At 36.2% G+C, this 24674-nt stretch overlaps 1 protein-coding gene across 6 annotated transcripts in view; it reads right to left on the bottom strand.

Moving 5' to 3' along the window:
• Nucleotides 1–24674, bottom strand: part of LOC128231363 (RNA-binding motif, single-stranded-interacting protein 2-like) — a 130502-nt gene that overhangs the window by 85837 nt on the left and 19991 nt on the right. Inside the window, exon 1 of one of the 6 annotated variants that reach the window (XM_052944120.1) lies at nt 10308–10667. The exons of the other annotated variants lie outside the window; for them this stretch is intronic. Coding sequence (XP_052800080.1) covers nt 10308–10379 — 72 coding nt within the window. The 5' untranslated portion in view covers nt 10380–10667. Of the gene's footprint in view, nt 1–10307; nt 10668–24674 lie in introns of those variants that run through there. 6 annotated transcript variants of the gene reach the window in all.

The following is a 24674-nucleotide window of genomic DNA, read 5'->3' as shown; positions in this document are numbered from 1 at the left end:
AATCCTAGCACGAACAAAATACCTATCAATGCACAAGGTTTCAAATCCTAGCACGAACAAAATACCTATCAATGCACAAGGTTTCAATTCCTAGCATGAACAAAATACCTATCAATGCACAAGGTTTCAATTCCTAGCATGAACAAAATACCTAGCAATGCATAAGGATACAAAACCTAGCATGAACAAAATACCTAGCAATGCATAAGGATACAAAACCTAGCATGAACAAAATACCTATTGCATTGGAACAAAGTTTCAAAATCCAGATTAAACCTAGCAGTGAACAAGGTTTCGAACCCAACATAATGAAAAGGCCCAGCATTGCACAATGTCTCAATACCTTGCATGAACAAAAGGTCTACAGCATTTTAACTTGGTTTCAAAACCCAGATTAGACGTAGCTGTGCAGGGTTTGAACCCAGGATGATCAAAAGACCTAGCATTGCACATGGTCCCAAAACCTAGCATGAGCAATTTTCAAGACCTAGCATTGCACATGGTCCCAAAACCTAGCACGAGCAATTTTCAAGACCTAGCATTGCACATGGTCCCAAAACCTAGCACGAGCATTTTTCAAGACCTAGCATTGATCATGGTCCCAAAACCTAGCACGAGCATTTTTCAAGACCTAGCATTGCAAAAGGTTTTTCAGAACTCAGCATGAGTAAAAGGCATAGGAGTTGCACATGGTTTCAAAACTTAGTGTGAGCAAAAACCTAGTATGAGTAATAGCCTAGGAGTTTGCCGGGTTTCAAAGCTCAGCAAAAGCTTAACGCCTTAGTAGCTAGCATTGCACAATGTTTGAAAACCAAGAGCATGGACAAAGCCTAGCAATAATACAAGGTTTCAAGGCTTAGCAATATTACAGGGTTTCAAATCATGGCAACAATAGTATGGGTAGGTGCAAAAGGCTATTCATCATACTAAATTATAGTCAGACTCAGCTTTTTACATAAGCCAACTTTAGTTTATAAATAAGGGTTACTCTAAAATATTTTTCGAAAATTGAAACTGCAGTACAGCATGTCATCTGTATTGTTTTCTTAGTGTTTAAAGGGAAATAATTCAAATTTCTCTAAAAACCTTGGGTTCAAGGTAAATATTACATCACTGTTTGCACTTATGTTGGAAATTAAAAAACTCATAATTGAGTTTGTTGCTTAACATCCTACACATGGGAGATAAAACAACAAATTGTGGGGTTTCAATGCCAGAAGGTAATAACTGACAAAAAAAATAGTATAAATAGTTTTAGTACGTTCTGGTATTTCTCACACACCATAAGTCCTCAACATGCTGGATATGAGCTCATTAGCTGGATGTTGGAAGCTTTTGCTAATGAGACTTATAACTCTGAGCATGAAACCATTACAGTAAGAAATACAAATAGATTATTTATTAGATAAGATACTTTAATTTTATAATTTATTTCTAAATTTATGTGTAAGGGGAGTAAATATGTAATATATATCAGATGAGTTAAACTTGATTACATTTTAATAGCATATCATGTTTCCTATGTTGGGACGTACCCATTATACAATATTCTATTTAAAACGTTTGTAGCCACTTTGACATTATTTCATTATGGAATAAAAAAAACTATAAGAAAACGCATTTAACAGTCATCTAAGTATTTTTCATTATGTCTGCTTTTCTATGAATTTTATTTGTTATTAACTCACTCTAGATAGAAGTCAGAATGTCACATAAAACATGTCAAGTATGTTTTGTAAAATTTGAGTATATAGTCGCAGTTTGCAATTAAAATATCATTAAACATTTTGAGGGCATTTATTTTAAGTTTACGGCAGCAAAATAATTCTCAAATGTTGAATTAAATGTAATTTGAGCCATTCCAAGAGCACTGATTGATTTTACTTTCAAATTTAATGACAAAGATAATTGAAAGTTGATTTTTTTTCTTTCTGAATTGAGTGTTTGTGCCAAAACATAAAATCACTGCAGACAGGCCCTGGCATGTAAATATATCATTAAATTATCATTAGAATGCACTAAAACATCAGAGTGAGCTGTTGTGAATTAAAACAAACCAACATCTGTTAGCAGACCACTAAGCTTAGCAACCCTAGATCATGAATATTTTTAAGGTAAGGGGCATAACTTTGATATTAAGATACAAATATGATTTAATATACAACTATATGCTTTATATAGCAATTTGAATATTTATGCGACATTATAGAAAAGTGTTAAACAATAATTTGCTATGATTGTACAATATTTCTTCAGCCATCTTTTTCAAAACACAATTATATCCCTTTTTGGTCAAATATGGATCCCTTAAATTGTTTAATCATATCCCTGGTTGGACAATTATGGCCTTTTGAGAATTATATCTGATACAGCCTTGGTCATTTACATCCAATTTCACCTCGGTCAATAACATCCCATGTTGCCTTAGTCAATTATGTCCCCTGTTTGTCAATTATGTCCCCTGTCTGTCAATTATGTCCCTTGTTAGACAGTTATGTCCCTTGTTAGGCAGTTATGTTCCTTGTTGGTCAGTTATGTCCCTTTAACATTGTCAACATTACTTGTTTGTTAATTATGTCCATGTTCATCAATTATATCTTTATTTTTTCAATCTAATTGCATTCTTTAATTTTGTTCAATATATAAGGATGTACAACAGACAATATAAAGATATTTAGATTTTATGTTAGAAATCAGAAGTATGAAGAAATTTAAATCATTTTTAAAAAAATCTAATAATATACCTCTGTTTACAGGTTTAGGACTTTCAGGATAAGAGACTTGAATGAAAAGAATCACATTTTAAACTCACATACATTACAATAAGAATTATCCTTAGTTTCCATTATATTGTATAACATGTTTGTAAATAATATATTGCAAATTTATTCATAGTTTCTTTCATGCATATAATATATGTTTTGTAATTATAACCATGAGATGTATATGCTTAAGTTCAATATATGTTTTGTAAGACACACATCTGAACCACTACCTCATATAAAGGCTGACTAAAATCGGACCAACAATCTATCTTTCTTGTCTTTCTTTAACAGCTGTTCAATATGAACAATTGGTTCAATTTACTCTTAAAGCTTCACTTTCACAATCTTTCGTTATGTCCTGGATCAAGCCATTTTTGCGTAAATGTCTGGAAACCAGTGATATAACGAAGACTGCTGACAAAAGAGCTGATCACAGTTTTATTTTTATGTTTAAAAATTGATGTTTTATGATTAAAAGCGTCACTATTAAACGCTTTGAAATTTCAGCAATATTCCAAACATTATGAGTTATCTTAAATGACTGAAATGAACACATTGATGCCAAAATCAGCTGATTATGAGACAGTCAGTCTGTAAGAGTGCAACCTTAATACAGTACTTTGAAAATGATGAATAATATAAAAATATTGTCTGGATATTTGAAACTATAAATACTTGAACTTCAGTTTTCAATTATAAGTAAGGTATTTCATTCCAGACTATTAAACATAAAAATGAAACATTTAACCCCATATAATACCTTGTGCTGTTCTCTAAGTTAAGTCTATCTTGCATCCTTACAGCTTGATATATGCCCCCTGTTTTAAATCTTCCACTTTGACAAGAAATAGGTCAGCAAAATTGAAAAAAAAAATCAGCAGTTTCATATTTCTTCCGAAAATAACATTATTTCAACCACTGCAATAAAAATTATTCAATCTTTGTATGTTTATTAATGAATTTATATTCAGCTGCTGCTATAAAACTAAATTGCTGTGACATGATAGCGCATTAATATGGTTTACATATTTTCGCTTCGCTTCATAATAAACAGTAGTCAATCAAAATATTCCGATGATAGTTTCGCATTCCACATTTTCATTCAACTGTCGTTTATAATAAATAAACTAACAAGTGTCAAACTTTTGGGGTCATATTTCAGTAAAAGAATCTTTTGAGCTTGCAAGGGGATCAAATAAATAAGGCCAGGTTTCTATAAAAAAAAACTAGTGTTGACAATACTAAAAACTTAAGTACCATATTTGAGATGCAAAACCTGAAATTATGTCTCACTAATTACTGTTGATTAAAGGCAGGCCACATACATACATTGTATGAAAATGATGTTTGAATCAAAATGACATTCATTATAATCAAAATGGCCTGTTTTGATTTAATGTTGACTGTTGAAAACCTTGTCCACATAAACATACAAACAAGTTAAATTTTTCATTTCTTGCATTAATTATAGAGCAGTTGAAAAAGTAACATTAAAGAAGATTTTCTTTCAAGCCAGTGGCTCTCGCTGTCATAATTTCAGCTTAGATTTCCTGATTTATTGTAGAGGCATTGATTGTGATGGATTTATCAGGACTATCTAAGACTCTTATAGTCAGGAAACAAAACAACATTGTGTGATGCAATGATATGTAACCTGCATTGCCCAACCCTCCGTCCCTGTCTCCAACCCCCCGCCCCTGTCTCCAAATCTCCGCCCCTGTCTCCAACCCCCCGTCCCTGTCTCCAAGCCCCTGTCCCTGTCTCCAACCCTCTGTTCCTGTCTCCAACCCCCCGGCCCTGTCTCCAAACCCCTGTCCCTGTCTCCGACCCCGTCCCTGTCTCCAAGCCCCCGGCCCTGTCTCCAACCCCCCGGCCCTGTCTCCAACCCCCCGTCCCTGTCTCCAAGCCCCTGTCCCTGTCTCCAACCCCCCGTCCCTGTCTCCAAACCCCCGGCCCTGTCTCCAAACCCCCGGCCCTGTCTCCAACCCCCCGGCTGCTTGCAAAAAAGTAATATAACTCTGCAGTTGCTCGCGATATTTATACTTTGGAAATAGAAGTGAAAACTTTTATATACTTCTATGTTTAATGTAAGTTAGACTTCTTTGCTCATATTCTTTAAATTCCTACATTTCATCCATGCATGCACATGAAGACCTAGTTTTAGAAAGAAACATTAAGTATTAGTGTGTCAGTCATGTTATTTTGTCATAAGAGTTAAATACACCAATTTCAGGCACCATTAAATCACCATTGTATCTAAAAATACGACAGGATAATTTGTCAAAGTAATGCAAAAATCATACCATCTTTCCTGGGTGTCAAAAGTCACTTTATGAAATTGGGTTGAGTTAAGAGCATGACAGGACCCTCACACCTGATGGCAATTATCTAATGAAATGTAGGACAATTTTTTATGGAAATATCAAATTTGTCATCGCCATAAGAATCAGGTACCTATCATAAAGTAGCTGTTTTATGGTTAGATATCATGTCAACATAGCAATTTTCGCACATTTTTTTTTCAAAAATAAGCTGTGGAGTGGATTGTGGGTGTTGTGTCGGTTACGTGAAAATTTAAGTTTTAGGAAAATCCTTCAAGGATTTTAGGAAAAATGAAGCTGAAATAAAATCTATGTCTTAAACCTTTGTCCTTGAACTATGACCTTTACCTTGAGCAAGCACAACTGAAATGAGGGTTATGTATGTTGTATAAATATGATAAATATTTTACCAAAGTTTCATGAAAATCTTTCAAGGAGATATGATGTCGATATGATATATTGTTTAGGAGATATGATGTGGGCATGAAATCTATGGTTCACATCTATGACCTTACACTGTGACCTTAACGTTTAGCTGGCACGCCTGTACTGTGGGTTCTGCACAACATCTTGATAAAGTGAACATAAAAATGAGCACTGCTTCATGAAAATATAGGGTTTTATGAAAATCCTCCACAAAAGTGTGATGGATAGAGGGTCTGATGGACACCCTCCTTTTAACCAATATGTCTCCCCTTCATCGTAGGGGCACCCTCCCTTAAACCAAAATGTCTCCCCTGCATCATAGGAACACCCTCCTTTAACACAACCTCCCTAAAACCAAAATCTCCCCTGCATCGTAGGGATACCCTCCCTTTACACACAATCCCTTAAACCAATATGTCCCCTCTGCATTCTAGGGACACCTGCCCTTAAACCAATTTGGGAAACCCATCCTTAAACCAATATGCTCCCCCAGCATCATAGGAACACCCTCCCTTAAATCAATATGTCTCCCCTGCATCAAAGGGACACCCTCCCTTAAACCAATATGTCCCCCCCCATATCATAGGGACACCCTCCCTTAAACCAATATGTCTCCCCTAGATTGTAGGAACGTCCTCCCTTAAACCAATATGTCTCCCCCACATCATAGGGATGCCCTCCCTTAAACCAATATGTCCCCCCCCACACATCATAGGCACACCCTCCCTTAAACCAATATGTCCCCCCCCCCCCCCCCACATCATAGGCACACCCTCCCTTAAACCAATATGTCTCCCCTAGATTGTAGGAACGCCCTCCCTTAAACCAATATGTCTCCCCCACATCATAGGCACACCCTCCCTTAAACCAATATGTCTCCCCTAGATTGTAGGAACACCCTCCCTTAAACCAATATGTCCCCCCCCCACATCATAGGCACACCCTCCCTTAAACCATTATGTCTCCCCTAGATTGTAGGAACACCCTCCCTTAAACCAATATGTCCCCCCCCCCCCACATCATAGGCACACCCTCCCTTAAACCAATATGTCTCCCCTAGATTGTAGGAACACCCTCCCTTAAACCAATATGTCTCCCCCGCATCATAGGCACACCCTCCCTTAAACCAATATGTCTCCCCCACATCATAGGCACACCCTCCCTTAAACCAATATGTCTCCCCTAGATTGTAGGAACACCCTCCCTTAAACCAATGTCTTCCCCACATCATAGGGACACCCTCCCTTAAACCAATATGTCTCCCCCGCATCATAGGCACACCCTCCCTTAAACCAATATGTCTCCCCTAGATTGTAGGAACGCCCTCCCTTAAACCAATATGTCTCCCCTAGATTGAAGGAACGCCCTCCCTTAAACCAATATGTCTCCCCTAGATTGTAGGAACGCCCTCCCTTAAACCAATATGTCTCCCCTAGATTGTAGGAACGCCCTCCCTTAAACCAATATGTCTCCCCTGGATTGAAGGAACGCCCTCCCTTAAACCAATATGTCTCCCCTGGATTGTAGGAACACCCTCCCTTAAACCAATATGTCTCCCCTGGATTGTAGGAACACCCTCCCTTAAACCAATATGTCTCCCCTGGATTGTAGGAACACCCTCCCTTAAACCAATATGTCTCCCCTAGATTGTAGGAACACCCTCCCTTAAACCAATATGTCTCCCCTAGATTGTAGGAACACCCTCCCTTAAACCAATATGTCTCCCCTGGATTGTAGGAACACCCTCCCTTAAACCAATATGTCTCCCCTGGATTGTAGGAACACCCTCCCTTAAACCAATATGTCTCCCCTGGATTGTAGGAACACCCTCCCTTAAACCAATATGTCTCCCCTGGATTGTAGGAACGCCCTCCCTTAAACCAATATGTCTCCCCTGGATTGTAGGAACACCCTCCCTTAAACCAATATGTCTCCCCTGGATTGTAGGAACACCCTCCCTTAAACCAATATGTCTCCCCTGGATTGTAGGAACGCCCTCCCTTAAACCAATATGTCTCCCCTGCATTGTAGGAACGCCCTCCCTTAAACCAATATGTCTCCCCTGGATTGATAGAACGCCCTCCCTTAAACCAATATGTCTCCCCTGGATTGTAGGAACACCCTCCCTTAAACCAATATGTCTCCCCTAGATTGAAGGAACGCCCTCCCTTAAACCAATATGTCTCCCCTGGATTGTAGGAACACCCTCCAGTAAACCAATATGTCTCGTCTGCAGCGTAGGGGGAGACATCAATACGGTTATTACAAAAAAAGAAAAAGAAAAACATTTAACTTGAATTGTTCACTTTACTTTCACATCTGATCTAAGGAAATAAGTGTTTCTAGAAGATAAGGTTTGAAAGTGAAGTATCTACAAGCACCATGAGGCAAAAATAAAAAGTATTATTTAGACTTGTTCTCGCCCCTTCCAAAAATAGCATTAATGACTGCGAGATCTCTTCAAGAGTGTAAATTCTATTGCACAATAGTTTGTTTTGCATGTTGCTGTTTCTTCTGCAGCTTCTTGCATTTTCCTTATTCCGTGTTCTTTTTGGGGCGTGTTGTACTTCTGACACCTGACATAGACAAATATTGCCCCCAACCCCACTTGGGGCCGGTACACTTTCGGTATATGTTACTTTATGAACAGTTGCCTCAATTCTTCTCATCATAAAAAAAACATAACATACATAAGATTAAATTCAGCTTGATAGGGAAGAAAGCTCAAGTATGACTGTTCAATCCAGGTTTCATAAATAGATATTTGTGTATCATTAAAGACAAATATACAAGTCTGCCCAAGCTAGCTAGCAGTCACTAGACTGAGCTGCTGAGAATCAAACCCAACACCTGCTGGTTTATTTATACTTATTTATTTAAGCTTGATTGTGCAGACAGATATGAACAACTCTCAACTGTGTTTTCTTGGTACCAGTGTTTTTTTTCACTTTTAGGGGAATGGGGCCAGGGCCCGCCAGGAGGGGAAAATCGCGTCGTAAAAGGGCAAAAAGGGGAAAATGTATAAATGCAAAAATCATTAAAGCTTTGCCTTCCTCTTTAATAAATTGATCATGGGACGCTTGTTTTTTCGTATAATCGTAATATAATTAATTTTCCGAGCGCTTGAACGATACCGATCAATCAAGGGAGACTAGCACGTATGATCACTACGTGTAAAATGCGGCGCCAAACTGCGTTTACCGTATTGAAAAGTGCCGTAATTACGATCGGCAAAGTTATTTCAGAGGACGATTTTGACATCGTCCGGAGGGGAATTTTTTACTGAAATAGGGGAAAAAATATATACTTTTTGGAGAGGGGAATGGGGCCGAATTTCGGCCCCAAATCAGGCCTAAAAAAAACACTGGGTACAGACAAGTACTGGTCTAGTGCAAGAACTCAATATCTTCTTCTATTTCTATATGCAGTTATTCAGTTATTGCACTAAGGTGATGTGGTGTTCATTCTAAGAGATCATGAGCAAATAACTCTCAGGTGGGGATCAAACCCACCTCTTGGATGAGAGGCAGACACCTATACCACTAGACCACTCTCACCCTGGTGGGGATCAAACCCACCTCTTGGATGAGAGGCAGACACCTATACCACTAGACCACTCTCACCCTGGTGGGGATCAAACCCACCTCTTGGATGAGAGGCAGACACATACAAACAACTAGACCATTCTCACCCTGGTGGGGATCAAACCCACCTCTTGGGTGAGAGGCAGACACATACAAACAACTAGACCATTCTCACCCTGGTGGGAATCAAACCCACCTCTTGGGTGAGAGGCAGACACATACAAACAACTAGACCACTCTCACCCTGGTGGGAATCAAACCCACCTCTTGGTTGAGAGGCAGACACATACAAACAACTAGACCACTCTCACCCTGGTGGGAATCAAACCCACCTCTTGGGTGAGAGGCAGACACATACAAACAACTAGACCATTCTCACCCTGGTGGGGATAGAGACTTCTACCTCTTCCTAGGGTGAGAGGCAGACACCTACACAAATAGACCACTCTCGAGTGCGTTTCCTTGGTAGAGACAAGAGCTGGTGTCCATTCTAAGAGTTCATGAGCAGGTAACCCTGGTGCGGATCAAACCCACCTCTTGGGTGAGAGGCAGACACCTATACCACTAGACCACTCTCACCCTGGTGGGGATCAAGCCCACCTCTTGGATGAGAGGCAGACACCTATACCACTAGACCACTCTCACCCTGGTGGTGATCAGGACCACTACCTTTCTGAGAAGGCAGACACCTACATGACTAGACCACCCTTGCAGTAATTGAACCCCTTACTTCTCACTGGAGAGACAGGCCTACATACTAGGCTGCACAACATCCTCAATACATGGGTATCAGTTAATTTTTGCTCAGTTCCAAGAGGGTACAACATTTTCAATCTGCTGGAGTCAAGGTCACATCTTTAACGCAATAATAAGGTGACGCGGACGTGCACATGGGACATGAGTACTGCAGTAAACATATAAATAATCAGAAATGTACATGAAACTAATATACAGTGTAAATTATTTGTGCATCAACATTTCTAACATAACCAAAACTATTTTGAAAGACAGATCGCTTTTACATAATAATGTCCAGCTGTGAAAAAGACATTTGTCAAGGCAGTAAGGCGGTAAAATAAGTATGAAACAAATTCAGAATGCACATAAAATGCAAGAAAAGATTCAAAGCTCATTTTTCATAGACACAATGCAAATGACAAAATAGTTACATAATATATTACAATCAACGAAAGATGAAAAAGTTTGCAAACCTGAGGATAGTTTGCCAAAAGAATCGGCCTATTCTTCAGATACTCCGAAATATCTCCGTAAGTGATCGACATTGAAATTGATGGTTGTTTCGGACGTAACCTGGTAATGCAGCGAGCAATGTAGTAGTCGAAATTAACTCGGTGAGTATAGAAAACACTATATCTTGATTTAACCTCACAATAAAATGTAAAGAAATTTCAATACTTAGTGATACAAGTTTATATTCTCTTCCTCGGTGATGTTTTTCAACAATATCAAAAGTTTTTTCCTTGGTTTACCAATGGTCACACTCAATGCTTCTGTAAATAATGTTATTTTTATAACTTGTACACAAATACTCCAGAAATATTATGAATCAGTTGTTCAGTGTTTCAAATTACTAGATGGTAACTGGATATTATAATATCTAAAGTGAAACTATACACCGTTTTGATTTTCTACAATAATTTGTGCTGTATCAAGTTTTTTGAGTTCAATGTATTGGGAGTCGGTACAACTGCTATCAATAATAATTAATCCAAGTCAGGATAGAAACAATTAATTTAGTAACAGCTTGCGAATGTTTCAATTTTTGCACAAAAAATATCCCTCTTAATTATTCACAAAATATTAATCATATGTAGATCAACTAAATTCAGCTAACAATCTTAACTGTTTACAAAAATTCCACCAGCTACTTTAAATGCCTTTTCAGCTTTGTATCGACTATTTGTAAAAACCCGTCTTTTTATAATCTTTTACAAAATTCAATTATAATGTTTTTATTACAACTGGAGTATTTGCGATAGTGCGCTCTTTGTAATAGATCTCGTCAAACTATCTGCCGATTTTTGCCACAATGACAGGCCTTATTCATGAACTTAATTCGAGGGATTGCGGACAAACACGTAAATCATAGAAGACTCATTATTCTAAATACACTAAAGTATTTCGTATTAATACTGTGACAACATAAATACTTAAATCATTTAAAGTAGCTGTCGCAATTAGCAACTATTTCGTTTAAATTACTCCCGATTTGCAATAACACAATACACAGAGGATAAATGGTTAGTTAGGTTTTTGGAATGAACAGTGGGGGAGGTGGGATAAGAAGGGATGAAGAGCTTAAATCTCTCAAATGACGAACAAAATGCTGAATAAACGTAAAACTGCAAAGTCCACAAAACTGTTCAGTAGTCCATCCGCAGCATATAACCATGACATTATATATATATATAAGTTCGTTTTAGGTCAAATCTATTTTGTCCACTGTTGTAGGACCATGAAGGCACAGGTTAAACCTACTGATTTTCCATCTCAACCCATTTTATCCACATAACAGAATGGCATGATTCAAATGAATAAATAATTTTAAAAGCACTTATGTATTATATAACAAAACATTGTTGCTCAATATTCTAAAGACTAGAACTAAATATTACTAATACTGAATTAAATATGTTGCCTGTCAGGAGTGCCTATAGGTTTTCCAGCAGTAAAGGTCACCACGATCTTGACACTTGACCTATTGACCCTAACATAGTGATCTACAGAACAAGACCAATGTGCATATATGTTTGAAGACTGATCACCAGTTGTTAAAAGTGATGATCGGATTCAAAAGAGCACATATTATTTCTAGTAATGGTCACCATGACATTGACCTTTGACCTATGGACCCCAAAATCAAAAGGGGTCATCTACTGAACATGACAAATTTGCATAGCAACTTTGAAGACTCTACACAAAGTGAACGTGTATTGAAATGGAATACAACGACACATAAGCCGATTAGAGTAATCCGTATGTGTTTGTGATAGTTCACATGTGACACAAAAAAAATATTCTAGAGCAGAAAGATGTCCACAGTTAATCAAGGGACATACGTATAGATTATAAACTTACATTTCATGTATCAAAAATAAGGCGGATTGAATCAAATGGAGCAACAGAGACCAATGGTAAAAGTTTGTTTAATTATTAATACATTAGTACTATAACATTGTTGAAACTCAGGTTAGAGAATAATTATTGTGTCACGGCACACGAAATGAATTGAATTGATCATGGAGCCTAATAATAAACGTAGCATTATAAACGAAATACAGTGCATGAAATACATGGCTCTGAAAGGTGTGCGTGAAGCCATGAACTAATTAACTCAATGAACACTTAAGCTGCAGCAACTTGCTACACCTACAATGTCTTTGGTATTTTATAAGTACACTTAAATTTATAGAAGTAGTTTTTTACAGTTTGTGAGATGAGAAATGGCGATGTATTACTTGGTACCCTACAAGATGGCATATATATATTCCTTAAAAATCAGATCATGGATCCAAAAATCCATGTCTTAGGTTGGCATATTTGCAATTTTAACCATCTTTGTTAAGATGATTGATCAGTTGTGGCTGTATTTCCTGGTGACTGCATGAATGAATGCACGTAAATTGCATGATTGAATGAGCAAATCTCAACAACTGCAAAGTTTATGTAAATATTTCAATAAAACATTGCATTTTATTTTTTTTAAAGATGAACAGGGATATTTTTTTCAGGCCTATGCGAAGTTTTACTAATCTCCCCTCTTTAATAAAACCTAGTTTTGCAGCAAACAACCAATATATTTCCTTAATTTATCATGACAATTCTTTAAATGTCATTACCTTTCTAATACCTTTATTTATCTTTTATATTGAGATTGTGTAGAATTGATTGATACCTTTACACCTTCAAAATTTATAACACTTAAAAACGAAATCGAAACATGTCTTTTTTCGATTGAAAGTGGTATTTTATGGCAAATACTTTGGTAGAGTTGTTGACTGAGGACTGAATAGCGTTATCTGATCTCTAAATAAATCAAATTTTGCAATTTACCAAAAACATATTCATCGACTTGTAGTCAAACCAGGGCAGAGATCAAAGACAGTAAAATCAGAAAGTAATTTTCTAATTTACATTTTCAATTTTCATAATAAGATTTGAATTACGTGAAGGAGGTTACGAAATACCTTCATTACGCTCATAGAGGGGGAGGCTTCTATATTGAGGAGAAATCTTATGAGTAATAGTTAATTACATTAATGTGTATGGACTATATTCATATTCGTTGAATAACTAGAATTCTGTGGAAATGGGTATGTCGCCAGCCCTCATTGTTTTAGAATCAAATATAATACAATGCTATTGTTCAAGGGGCTAAACTGTGGGGTATATATAAAAAATTTGTCTGTTTATAACAGTTACTATATCTTAACAGTATTTCAATGTTAAGGGGGCATAACTCTCCTCTTACTGGGCAATTCATCAGACCACTGAAACCAAGTTTCATCATGATTGCATTATTAATGCTTTAAGAATTTAGTGTTTAAAATTAATGTCCGCACAAGAAAATAATGTAACCAACTACATTGTATACAAAGGCATAATCTGGTGTAAGTTGGGAGCCATTCATCTTACGACTGAACTTAACTGAGACAGAGTGTCGACAAATACTTTCACCATTCAAGAGTTCCTTATGATTGGATAATAAATACTCAAGCTACTGTCTGTATGCGGTTCAGCTGACACTGCCAACACAAACGCTGCAATAAGCATAATTTATCATACTACCTATTTATAATAGTACCTATATGTCAAAAAATGCTATTATAAATTTCGTACCCATATGACATATTCTCAATATTTTCAATACATGTTTGTTCGGAAAAATCACTTTGGCCGCAATTTTACAATTGCATGACTTTTCACATACTAAACTTAAAGCACATTTATATACATCATATATATGACAAATGTTGACCATTCTATCCTGTGACCACACCAAGTATATCAAACTTTATTGGAAAGCCTAAAACAGGCCAAAAATAATGTCGCATGTCTTTTTATATACAGAATAATAATTGAGCTGCAGACCCATAAAAAAGTATTTTTGTCCTCCATAAGAATTCAAGTTTCCACCTCTGGATGAACACCCATAAAATGTCCTAAATTATGATTATCACAAAGCATAATGAATCATAAATAGAAGCATGTATCTTTTAAAATCTTAGATAATTTTGATAAGTGGTAACGCCATAGTATAGTTATGATTATCATGATGATTTTAGTTGAAAATGTATTATGAAAATTCCCTAGTTTGTTCAAATTTCCACATCCAGGGTTACAGCCCCTTTTTCCCGAAACAGAGTGAGGACACTGTGACGAAAAATCAGTCAAAAAACCTGATAACCCTTTCATTCAAAATATTTCAAGAAACATGAACCAAAATAAAACAAATCTTCTAAAAGCAGATCATTGTTGTTTCAAAATACCATGCACTGATTAACTCAGTGCATGCAAAATACTTACCAAATATCCCAAAATATTCACTCTCTCTGCAAGTTTGTATTATGTGTATATTAATTACGTATCATCTGGAGATGCACTTAGATGCACCAAGGTGTTTAGAAGCAAATCATAGATCTTTCAAATGATTATCATGATATTCACCAAATTGACAACTCGAACATAAAAGCATGCAAGGATTGCGAAAATGCATAGTTACGTCCTAAATTGTTACTTCACATCTTGATCACTTAAGCACATATTTCATGCAAGTAGTTCTTCAAAGTGAAACAACAAAGGAAACAACAAAAAAACAATAATTGCAGATTGCATTGGAATATTTTCGTGTTATGAAAATGGCAATGTTATAATGAAATACCTCTCATGCAAATGTGCCAATTTCTAGATTAATGTTATAACACGCAGCTGTTATAGACTAGCTATGTGTTTCTGAACTCCTCCTTGCCCATTACCACTTACTAAAACAATTTTCTACCCAACCTGTATTATAATGTCTACAAATACTATTTCCTGATGCACAAATTGTTAACGATTTAATCATTTTTCAACACAATCTTTGAATAAAATGCAACCATTGGTCAAATACAATTCTAAAGAACATTGTCATATAAGTTTAGGAATGTCTACAAAGTGGCAGTTTTGAAAACAAGGGACATGACCTAAAGCACATGTCAAGGGACATAATTTGGTTGTTTTATACTAAAACATTTTAGACCAGTTATTCTAGTTGAACACTTTATTGATCCTGATGAAAGTGCTAAAATATAAATCTAACTAACTCTATAAGAAGGGGTTTTAAACAGATGTTTCTTATTTATTTATTTTCAAATAAACACAATAAACAAAGCATAATACTGTAATTTAATACAAATATTTCAGATCAACAAAATGATACCCAAAAATACATCCTCTCACACCCAGCAAAAACCTAGTATCTACAAATGAATACTTATGCCACCTTTAATTACCAATTAATAGGTAATCTTTGTTCTCAGGAAGACAATGACGTTTTCATGATGGGGGCTTATCAGCCCTGTGCAGTGCCTAGATTAGAAAAACCTGGGAAAATCTAGCATATAGAGACAGACTGAGTGGAGCGTAAATTGGTCAGAGATTAAATATATTCTAATAGAAATGATTTTCTTCTAAATGAAAGTGATATCAAAGTTTGCACTGGACATGCTAACTTTCAATGTGACCAATTGTTGTAAAGATTCCTTTACTAATCATTCATCTCATCCCTATTGGAAGACAGAACCATTGAGTGCCTCCTGTGCAAATTACTGCACCTCTTTTTAAGTCTTTCCAATAATTTCTTTTGAGGCACATTCACAACTCCATCAAGTGTCTACTGCAATGCAATACAGTTTAATGCAATCTTCTTTCCTTTTTTATGATAATCACTAATTTGATGCACATTGGTAAGGACCATTGAATGCTTCTCTTTGCAAATTAGATGCAACATGACATATGTATACATGTAGGTTGGCAAGAACTATCAAGTGCCTTGCTGCTTCAAATTGTTACAGTCTGCTGCTGCATGTTCTTGTCTTTATCAACAATTGCATCCCACCAAACTAAATATGTGATGACACTTTGACTAAACATCAGTGTACAAACAGGACAAGGGAATGTCTAGATGTTTTGTGGAAAATACAGCAACATTCCTCTGAAAATGGTTGCAATGAACTCAAATGACCTGCGAAGAGAGGGTCTTCAAGCCAGACTAAGTACTTATTATATAGGGTAGTATAATTTTAAGACATTTCCATTTTAACTGCAAACTATAATATTACATCTGCAGGTATCAGGATAATCTGATATAAGAAATGCCAAGGGTCACACAAGTCATACCAGTTATTATACTGGCAGGCAACATTGTCATTACAATACTAATAAAATACAAAACTCATGTATTGTTTTTCAAAATGACAATTATGAATCCAACCAATGGAAATCCAACCAATAGAAACTCTATAAAAACTGTTGAACTCAACAATGTAAACTCCTAAACCACTATCTTTGCCTTAAATACTTTCTGGACAATGTTCCAAAGCTTATTCTTGATCATCAGTTACACTTGAGCAATCATGACATATTTCTTCTCCTATCTTTCTCCACTGCATCTCCAGTAAGCTCATTATCCGTTTCCAGGGCTGCATGCATGAGAGCCACTCTGCTAAAACAATACAAACAACACTAGCTGTATCTCCATTCTTTAGATAATAACACCAAGTGTTTATGTATTAAATGTCACACCTATATCTAGAAACCTTGGCCAGAAAAGCAAGCAGAGATATTAAAGGGAGATAATTACTTTGTTGTTAGAATTCATTGCATTCCAAATGTTTAATTACACAAATAAACTTCCATTTCAGGCATTTTATTAAGTGGTTACAAGAATTGATTCCATCATGTTTTCAGTTAATTAGAATACTAATGCAGGTTTTAATAATAAATATTTGTGTTGTTTCAGTCAGAATAGGATGAAAATAGACCAAAAATCCCAAAATTAGATAGAGTTTTGGCATTGAGCCCAAAACATGCAGGGTTTAAAGGACTTGCTCATGTTTTGTAAAATGCACTTTTTTAATTACGGAAATAAAGTGTGGCAAATCATTAGGATTGTTAATATTGACGGCTGGACCCTTTCAACAAAAGTTGGGATATGCTCAAAAGTTGTCTTTGAACTCCATGGTTTTGAATAGCGTTAGTTAGCAACGCTTTCCAACAAAAGGCTTAAAGGTTAAATTATCCCTCCATTTCCGTTTGCTGTCAGTTTTCTTTTTTTACCTTGACTGTACCGACATGAGATCACTCCCCACTAAAACCAGGATTCTTTTTTTTATACTTAAATATAAAAAAATCCGCAATTTCGGTTCCAAAGAGTAAAATAATTATAATATTAATTTTTTCAGATGCATTACAATAGTCTGAAAATGAAGGCTCTCAACCCTGATTCCAGTAGTAATCCTGAATGTCCTCATCGCTGATACAAACTGATTTTATACCCATTTGCATTTTAATGAGAAGCAATGAGTTGCAATGAGATATACACTGTTCACAGCGCACAGTCAAGGTTGATGCCAAAAACTATAAAAACAAATAACAAAATTAATGCATGATCATGTTTTAACTCATTCGAAAACAAAAAGTATATGATTTGTGTACAGGTTGTTTTTTTTTAATGTATAGCTTCGTGGCCACAAAAATTCTCAAATGGACAAATATCGCCCCCCCCCACCCCACCCCCCCTTCCCCAACTTAAAAGAAAACCAAAAAGATTAAATATTCACAAGCCTATGAGTTAACAGTCAAATGTAGATGTATGTTTAGAACATGCATTGTGTAGATCAAAGTTGAATGACCACATGTCATGTCTGGCCACTTGTCTTATCAAACAATGTGTGGCATCTGCTTAAACAACTGTCCCTATCAAATTTACATGAACAAAGGTATGTATACTCATGCACGTCCAGATGCAGGACTGTGTAATGTAGGTTAGAAACATGCTGGCTGTGTGGTTATGCCATCTCTGGCCAGTTGTGTTTGTGTAACCTGCCTTCTGTGTGCCACAAACACTAATCATGTCATGTTTTGCAATGATGATTCCAATGTCACAAACCACTAAACATGGCACATTCAGTGACAAAGAAATAAACAATAATTCTGAGGTCAGAAACCACTAAACATGGCACATTCAGTGACAAAGAAATAAACAATAATTCTGAGGTCAGAAACCACTAAACATGGCACATTCAGTGACAAAGAAATAAACAATAATTCTGAGGTCAGAAACCACTAAACATGGCACATTCAGTGACAAAGAAATAAACAATAATTCTCAGGTCACAAACCACTAAACATGACACATTCAGCAACAGAGTAATAAATGATGATTCTGGGGTCATATTTATAGCCACTAAACATGATAAATTCAGGGACAATGTAATTAATGAAATAAGGCCATAGACCACCAAACATGGTACATTCAGTAACACAGCAATGCATGATTATTCTAAGGCTAGAAAGGACTTAACATGGCACAATCAGTGGCAAATTAATAAATTATTCTAAGGCCAAAATTCACTAAACATGGTACATTCAGTGACAAAGAAATAAATGATTATACTTAAGGCCACAAACCACTAAACATGGTACATTCAGTGGCAAAGAAATAAATGATGATTCTTAGGCCACAAACCATCAAACATGGTACTTCAGTGACGGAATAATACATTATTATTCAAAGTTCATTAATTTGTTCAACTGAATATTGGTGCAGTGAATGACTACATTTGAATATAAGTTATGACAATTCCAAGGCCATACTTCACTAAATGTTGGGGCATTCAATAACTGAATGTTAGCAACAATGATTCCAAGGCCACATCCCACCAAACAAAAGTGCATTTTATAACATAAGCATTGATGCATTTTCTGCTTTACATGAAGGTAAGCAGGCTTTTCAACACCCAGGGAGTTTTAAGTATTATTGCCGGAGGAAATGTGAGAAATGGTAAAGTAATCATAAACCAAACGCAACTGACTACAAATGATGGTTTATGAGTCAATGCAGCTCATAGCATATTTTAGCATCCAAGGCATCAGCAGATGACTTGTTGTTTTTAGGCAAATAAGAAACAGAATCATGCAGTCACTTTCAACACACTCGAAAGCCCTGAGAAGCATATAACCAGAGAACCACAAGCTGATGCTAGTGCTGTAATAGTGACCATTTTTGTTCCTAGTTAATTAAGAGGTATCACGCAACATTATGTGTGGGAGTTAAGAGACTTGTGCACTTGCTATAGACATGCGCATGTGCAAATTGTCATTGTAAACATGTGTTTCAAGTTTATTATTTCAATATGTGGGTGTGGGGGGGGGGGAGGGTAAATGGCTAACAAGTTTTTGCATGATAACAGCAACAATTTTGACAACAACATCAAAGCCATCATAATATCAAACTCTCTTCATTTCCTCAAAAACAAGTGAGCTAAAAATTCACTAGGTCAAAGAAACAGGGAGGCATAAAAATATCTTAATTGGAAACAAAGGAATACAAATCATTCCACCATGATAAGCAAGGTGGCAGAAAACCCTCCTCCTTCTCAGTCTGTGATGCAAAATGCTAATTGTCAACTAGGCAGGTGATTCTAATCAGATAAAGATAGGCAATAAGTGGCCAATTAACACTATGTATACCTCACAATCAGTATGCCCTCTTGTCTATAGAGGTCTGATTTGCAGGATATTTCTGCATGTCAAATCTCATCAAGATGGACACAAGGCTTCAGAAGAACCATGTCATGAGCTCAGGCCTCAAACATAGTTTCCAAGAAGCTTGAAGTGGCATGATTTCAGCAGGTTTGGGGGTTATGTCATTGCCATGGAAATCAACAAGAAGACTCAAATCTTAGGGCTGCAAAGCTCAAACATGTGCCTGTTTAGTGTTCAGTGAAAACTGGCAAGCATTCATTTACTGCAAAAGCTAGATATGAACATCTCAGAGACTTCATTTAGAATTCTTTAGAATGACCAGACTACAAGTAACTCCAAGTTGACCAGATTGGGTTAGTGGGTCATTGACTATGAGATTTTGCAACTTTTAAATTCTGTTTTCAAAGAAACCACCCCATGTATATCAATATATTGCAGGTATGTTATCTTAGCATTCTCTGCAAAATCCCAGCTAATTTGACATTCAGACAATAAGGACAAGAGCGGGAATCCAATTACAGGGTGTTTATACTCATCATTTGCAATTCATGTGAATTGATAAAACAACTGCTTATAGAATACCGCTGCTGTTAAGGTCACTTCAAACTTATCTTTAACAACATCAGAAATATCACGATTGTTGGCACAATTGTATGTGTCAAATTGTATGCATTGTGGGTTCCAAGAAAAAATCTGTGCTGGGTTTGGTTACAACCAACAAAACTTACATTATCATTCCTAGGCTGACATTAGCAAGAGTGTTAACTACTAAAATGAACAAACTACCAAAATTCAAGATTAGGTTAACATTTCAGAATAATACGACATATATTTACATATTGCAACAGATTCAGTCTTCTAAAAGTGAGTTTTGATTGTTTCACTTAATACTCAGCATTTTAACTCCTGTGCCTTACTTTTTAGTTTCCTTGGAAACAACATTAGTATTACAATGTGCTCTGCAGCCAAACTAGGCAACAAAATCCCTAGTTCGCCCCAGAACAGCTGTGATAACTCATTTCAAGGTAAATTTCATGGGGCCCATTGTCTACATGGCATACAGGGTCCAACTGATAAGCCATTGATGGTTTAGAGATTATAAATGATGGCTTAGAGATTATTTTCTGATTAGTACATCATCTTGACCATTAGGGCTGCTAAAATTGTAGTCCCCAGGAATTTGATGGCTCAGAAAAGTCACCATGGGGTCAACTGAGGTAGTGGTAGAGCAATTTGTTTTAATTTTATTCTAGAAGTTTTGACAGAAGGTATTACTAACTGTGGCTGGCCATGTTTGTAAACTTTGATCATAATTTTTCAAGATAAGACACTGCTGATAGGTAATGGTAGACAACATCAAAGCAATTTAGTATGAAAGATGAAATTAGGAATCAGGCATTATAAAATACACCAGTACAAACTTTTATGGACACTGCAATACACAAAGACTGAAAAATACATAAATTATACATGTACTATACCTGAAATAATATCTAAGACACAATTAGCAGTAATCCTAACACATGTTCCAAATACTTGGGATTTGACCTTGGGTATTAATCAAAATCATTCCACAAAAATGATAATATCCCAGTAATAAGCTTGAATGCAATGTTCTTCTCCATCAAACCATATGGGAAACATTTACATGTGAAGGGTAAGTACCATGTTTTCATATAATTGCATGATATAATTGCCGCCAATTATTGTTTTGCTTGGAACCCCACCAGCACCAACTAACTGCAGATTTTTGTGCCAACAACAGAATTTTGAAACATATTTTATTATTTCTTTTTAACAAACATCGCAGTTAGCAGTTTTCTTTTTTTCAAATCAATTTCATTTTTAAAATCATGTAAACAGGGGTGGTCTAGGATATCAACATTAGAAAGGGCGCAACTTGTAACATATGTCCCTGCCATTCCATAAACTTGTAACATATGTCCCTGCCATTCCAAACTAGAAAAATAAAGCTCTAATAGTATGATTTTTGGTGCTTTGTGGGACATAAAGTGTGCATTTTAGAGAATCTCAATTATACTTCACTTGGTCATTTTTTGGTGTAAAAATAATATTTTTGTAAACTATTTCTCACTCTCTGCGGAAAAACTAACTTAATTTGTATGTAATTGAAAACTCAATTATAATAATTAAAAATAAATATTGCTCTCTTATTACTTTAAGTGTTAACGTCATTATTTAGTATATAATACACTCAATTCCCCCAGGAAAAATAGCAGGCATTAACCTCCTGTGTATTTATATATTTATGAGTTCTTAAATTAATGTTTCTAAGCAATATCTTGAGTCTTTTGTTTATTTCAGATTAAGCCTTCTAGCAGTTATTACTTAAAAATCCTATAACAAATGGGACCAGACAAAAATAAATAAGAAACCTCTTCAATATGGATCAGACTCATCATTTACCCTGTTCTAGGTTATTAATTTGTTATGATGTTTACTGGATACCTTTACAAAACTCAGTATTATTATATTTCTCTTACTGATAAGCCTCAGGCTTTGAAAAAACGTGATGAAAATGTTAAAGAGCCTATAACAGCTAGACAAAGCAACAACAGAGCCATTTCTTTTCCTTTGTAAATTATCTATGTTGTTGATCTTTGCTGTAATTTGAATAAAGAATTCTTTATTTTAAGCTTTAGTCCCTGAATGTTTATAAATTTCACCGCCATGGTAAAACAATCAGTGCAAATAAAGGAAGAATGTTTAATTTATGACTTCATGTTTTTGTAATTACAAAAAAAATCAAAGATTGATTTTGTTTTTGTCAGCAGTCAAAATTCCATTCTTTAAATTTTATACAGCTACATATGTTAATGAATATATTTCCAAATTGTGCTGCAGGGGTAGTACTACACGGCATGCACATAGCTTAAATTTGTTCAAGTAAACTGTTGTAGTACATCAATATCAGAGAAAAAAAATATTACACCTGGGAATGCACCATATCAGACAAAAAAGCCAAATGTTTCAAGGAGGGAAGTCACCCAAATCCCCAAACAAGATCACCCAAACCCCAAAAAGGGTGACCAAAACCCCCTTACAATGTCACCCAAACCCCCAAAGAAGGTCACCCAAATCTCCTAACAAGTTCACTCATATCTCAAGGTTACTGGGCCATGACCCCAAACAAGGTCAACCAAACCCCCAAAGAAGGTCACCCAATCCCCAAAAGAAGGTCAACCAAACCCCCTTACAATGTCACCCAAAGCCCCAAACAAGGACAGCCATACCCCAAACAAGGTCACCCAAACCCACAAACAAGGTCACCCAAACCCACAAACAAGACTACCAAGTCCCCTTACAAGGACACCCAAGCCCCCTAACAAGGTAACCCAAACCCCTAACAAGGTCACCCAAACCCACAAACAAGGAAACCCAAGCCCCCTTACAAGGTCACCCAAATCCTCTTCAAGGACACCCAAACCTGCAAACAAGGACACCAAAGCCCCCTAACTCTATAATCTTTCTCTCTTGGGGACTGGACACATATCCTTAGTTGCAACCCAAAGTTGCGCCCCATCTTATGCACAAATTCTGAATTCACCATGCCAACAGAATTTAATGTACAAATATAATTATGATTTAGTTGATTTCCTTGTCCTTAATTGAACCATAAAACCAGATGGTTTTCATCAAACTTCCACAAAAATTGAAGTGAATGGAAATTAATTAAAGTTCTTGCTATACAAAGTGGTTAGGTAGACATACCAGGTAATTTTCAGGTCCTCAGAATCTAAATTATAAGCATTAAATAGCAAATAAACAACTTACTTCAAAGGGTTATAATGCAATATTACGTATTAAAACGCAGAAACAGTTGCTAGTGCATGAGTATCCATGCCGACAAATTACAGTAGAATCATTATGCGAGGCAAGACCTTTATTTTTGAAGGTTTATCGTCTGCGTGCCCCTTCATTTAGAGATTTTTTCAAAAGAAAACCAACACATTTTTCTTTAGAGAGAATCATGTTGATATGCATATTTGACTGAGGAGTCATTCAAAGCTGATATTGATAGTTATATGTGTAAATTAAATTTTCAGTATATGATGTTTTATTTCCTATATCAACATACGAAGACTTTATCCGTTTAAATGTGTAAGATTTCATTACTTATATCTCCAAATGAGACCGTGTGGTTTCATTGTCTGCTGTTGTTTTTTTGGAATGGGCCTTGTAAAATGGAGTTGCCGAAAAACATAAGAATAAAACAATGTGGCCTGATGGTATTGCTTGATCATCAACATTTATTCTAATTGTCTACAATCTAATAGTCCTCCTCCTCCTTCTCTTCTTCGTTATTGTTTCATTGTCATTGTCCCATGACAGTGAGGTGCCTATGCTTATCTCAATGAGGGCTGCGAGAAGGGCACTACCAAAAAAAGATTTCAGCTCCATTCAAAAACTCTTCAACAAACTCCTACTGCAAAGGACAAAAAGCAGTTTCACCTATGTTAATATTTTCATCATACTTTACGTTAACAAAACATTCTCCCCAAATGAAAAGAATGTCAGGGTTTTCTATATATGAAGAGATACCAAGTAATAAGTTGAGGCTGTATTCAATTAGACTTTATAGACATATTAATAATTATCGAATGATTGGGCCAAGAAGGAGATTGGGTACACCTAAACTAGTTTAAACTCCCAGTGTACTTCTGTACCACTGACTGTTCGAACCCTGAACCCCCAGTGTACTCCTGTACCACTGACCATTCTATTCCTGTAACCCCCAGTGTACTCCTGTAAAACTGACTGTTTGAACCCTGTAACTCCCAGTGTACTCC

Source organism: Mya arenaria, chromosome 1, assembly GCF_026914265.1.
Source record: "Mya arenaria isolate MELC-2E11 chromosome 1, ASM2691426v1".
In the NCBI taxonomy this organism is placed as follows: Eukaryota; Metazoa; Mollusca; class Bivalvia; order Myida; family Myidae; genus Mya; species Mya arenaria.
This window is presented reverse-complemented; position numbering and strand designations above follow the sequence as displayed.